Here is a 3591-nt window from a genome sequence, read left to right on the forward strand (position 1 = left end):
AGAGTTTCGGGACGACGCGTTTGCGTCATCCCAGGTACAGGGGTCTGTACCTGTTGTAATCTCAACAGTTCCGCCTGTTGAGAGCCTTGCTGATTCAGCAAGGCTACTTTTTCCTTCATCTCGTCAAGTTCATGTTGTATGAACTTGGCGACGGTTGAATGGAGGGCATCTCTGTCTAAGTTGGACAGTAATGCCAGGATTGCATCGTTTCCTACGGATGAACTCATTCGTTCAACCGCACTCCTTTCTATATCACTTAGAAAGGAGTAGCTTTCAGGGGAAACGTGATGCGTATTCCCACTACCATCTAACATGTCCATGTTAAATGTGGGAAATGTGGTCCTTGGACGGACTACAAAGTGCTACCAGGTGTAACGGGGCACTGCGACTTGTACTGTTTCAGTACAAGTCCACTTCACACTGCTTCAGTTGTGAGTGGTGCCTTTCGTTAGGTGACGTACACTGTACGTATAGAGGAAGACTTCTCTTAAGACAAGTTAACTTAAGAGGGTAAAATGAAAACTGTATTAATATAGTTAAGTGTCTCTTAATCTATCTTTGTAAATGCTGACTTAACTATAAACTAATACTAAACATGTAAATGAATTCTTATCTATCTTATCTTGTAACTCTCTTTGATTACTTCTACAGCTGATTAGTCTGCGGAATAAATAGACATAATGGTCTATACCTATTTATGGATAAGAATTCAGGACATTACTATATAAAGTAATATCCTCCAAATATTATCTACCTTTTAGATAATATATTAATTAACAACCTTTAAGTGTTAATTTCATGTAACGATACACCCCGTTACATTCGACGTGACGTTCGTGTAGTAGACGGTGTTTGTATAAAAAAAATTAAATAGGGGCAATTTACCCCCGGAGTCAAAGTTTTATCTTAGAGGTGTGTACGTAGCAAAAATTGAGTGTTGTCCGCAGCAAATCCCTTAATTATATTTGTGCAATCAAAGAAAACTAATACCAATCACTATCATACTATCGACGCTTGCTCTGGAATTAACTTCTTGTCTCGATTCTTCTGCACACTTTTCAAACAGTCGAAAAAATTATTCATCAGCTTGACGCCAATAGAACTGCGACCGGCAAGCTCATTGTACGCCTCATTCGTTTCGGTGCGTTGTGAATATCCTGAACAAGTTGGATCACTTAGGGGCGAAAAGAAATGCTCCTGATGCTGAGTCACAATCTCCGCTGCTCATTTGTTTTCCGATATTAGGCTGAGCGTTTAAATCCACAGACCAACAAAGTGCAGAAAATGCTTTGACTGCAGTCTCAAGAGCTGCTATAATAACTGTTGGTGGTGCTAGTGTGGCAGCAGGGTGCTCAGAACGAACGGCACGCTGTGCAAACTAACGCAGCCTTTTTCGAAGTTTACTCATCATATCCCACTCCACTTGTGCCGAACAAGGAATTATTATTTCCAAGTCTCCATCACAACCTTTAAACCTTTGTTCATAGCAAGTACGTACTTGTAAAACAAAATCACTCCTTGAGCAGCAAAGTGCCTGAGCACTGCAAAACGGTCCTACCAGAACTTTTCATGCATCTCGATCAATCGTTATATTACCATAATTTAAGTGCAGTTGCATTTAAAAGACAATGGCATTCAAGCGGACACCCGCATGTGCTGAAAATAGCATCACGACTTTTTTAAAGCAGATTAGATATGATAAATACTCATACAATGAAGCTAACATGTTTAAAGCAATAAATATTATTCTTCCTTTTCATCTGTCTGCTTCCGTTTCTCCTTAAAAAAGAATTTCACACACGCGTTCGTCGATAAGCCACTCATCCTCATGCACAGGCAGTGCCATGAAAAAGCCAATTACATCCACTGCATTCAGCTCCTCGTCGCCACTTCCCGTCCATCCTACCATATTATCCAGCACCTCATCGCTTAAGTAAAAGGCCCGCAATTCCTCACCGAATGTGTTCACTTCCTTCTTCACCCCCCCATCTCTGTTAGCAGTCTGATTTTCTTCATGTTCTGCATTTTCAATATGTTCCTCTTTCGTAAGTAGCTCTTCGCTTTCCGGTTCCGATATCTGGCGCACTTCATAGTACCGAGTCGGATAAGCATGCTCGCATACCATTTCAAAGCGCAGTAATTCTTGCGGATTCGCATCGTCATCTCCAAATGCTACGACGATGGAGAAATTTATACGTGTCTCCTCCTCGTCTTTCTCCTCGTGCTCTCCCTTCGTATGTATCACTCTTTCAAATCTGTACTTTGTTAACATTGCCTTCTTTTTAGTGACTACGGACGTCAATTTTTTGCGCTTCTTGGTAATTTTCGTGCCGCTCGTCGGTTCCAGCGTCCAACGTACACTTGTGGTCATGACCACGTTGGACTTGACGTCATAATTGCAACTGCAGCTGTCTACTGTTAGCCTTTGAGCCAGCATCTTGTAGATGATCGACTGGCTTGTAATGCCATTGATTAAATCCTGCGACACAGGGTGCTTGGTGAGATGTTCCCGAATGCGTTCGGTCTCATATGCCAGCTTCGCCTGAGTACTCAACGCTCGCAGCACATCAATACGCAAAGCTTGTTCGCAACTTTCAAAGTGATCCAGCATGCGCTCAATACAGGCGTCCACATCAGCTGCGATACTGCTGCCACGACAATCATTGAATCCAGTCGCCATTGTTGATCACTTAAAAGTATTTGACAATAAATCGAACCTATTTCCGCATTTTAGAATGATCCACCATACGACACACAATTTCCAGTTTAATTATCAATTTGAAATGTGAAAGCGGGACTTAAAAATGAGCAAATTATCGTAAGAAATCGAATACGGCTATATGTTGGAACTCAGCCAGGTAAGAGTAACTTAAGGAACCATGTCCTGATGAGAAATGGCACTTGAGCAATTAGGAAATGCACCAGAGCAATCAGAAAACAAACATAAGGGAGTTAAGACGCGCTTAGTAGATGGTTACAAAGCTAAACACTGTTTTGTATTTAACATTTCAAGCGCAGCACATTGAAGCAACAGGTTACAACGACCCAAATCTTCAGCAGCACGTCCCCACGCGATGTCACCGACACGGACTTCCACGCACTGAACGTGGTCGCAGACCCGTCTCGACTTCGTCTGAGGCTTAAGATAGCGCAAGTAAAACCACTGACGTAACTGAGAGAACAGACCGACCTAAAGGACTCGCAGCGATGACGCAGCAACAAACCCAGCTCATGGTGATTCTCTTTTGTTTTTATTAATATAATCGACACCATAGCTAGGCTGTTTCTTACTCTTGACGCCAGAACTACTGCAGTCGCGAACAAGTCACTACCATCCTCAATACCACTTTCTAATTAACAACCCAGAACGAATGTTTCTTATTATTGATTCCAGCTCAATGGTTTTTCTTGTACTAATAAACTCGTTCAGCTCACGATGCAAGGTCAGCTGAGTTGCCGGGCCGAAGCTGACCCTCCGAACACTCAATTAACGAATCAATCGCGCTCACCGACTTCATCAGAGCACGCATGAGACGGGACTCACTCGACGAACCGATGCACAATGCTGCACCCCGCGTACGCCACCGCCGA

The 3591-nt window shown here is 42.8% G+C and overlaps 1 protein-coding gene across 1 annotated transcript; it reads right to left on the minus strand.

The window, feature by feature from the left end:
* Positions 1 to 1780: 1780 nt before the first annotated feature.
* On the minus strand, positions 1781 to 2680 carry CCR75_009801 (uncharacterized protein; the record flags this gene model as incomplete). Its single annotated transcript, XM_067967838.1, has 1 exon — positions 1781 to 2680. One exon carries the CDS (start codon positions 2678 to 2680, stop codon positions 1781 to 1783), a length of 900 nt encoding a protein of 299 aa, XP_067817218.1.
* Between the last annotated feature and the right edge of the window lie 911 nt (positions 2681 to 3591).

The sequence above is a fragment of the Bremia lactucae genome, linkage group LG3, assembly GCF_004359215.1.
Source record: "Bremia lactucae strain SF5 linkage group LG3, whole genome shotgun sequence".
In the NCBI taxonomy this organism is placed as follows: Eukaryota; Oomycota; class Peronosporomycetes; order Peronosporales; family Peronosporaceae; genus Bremia; species Bremia lactucae.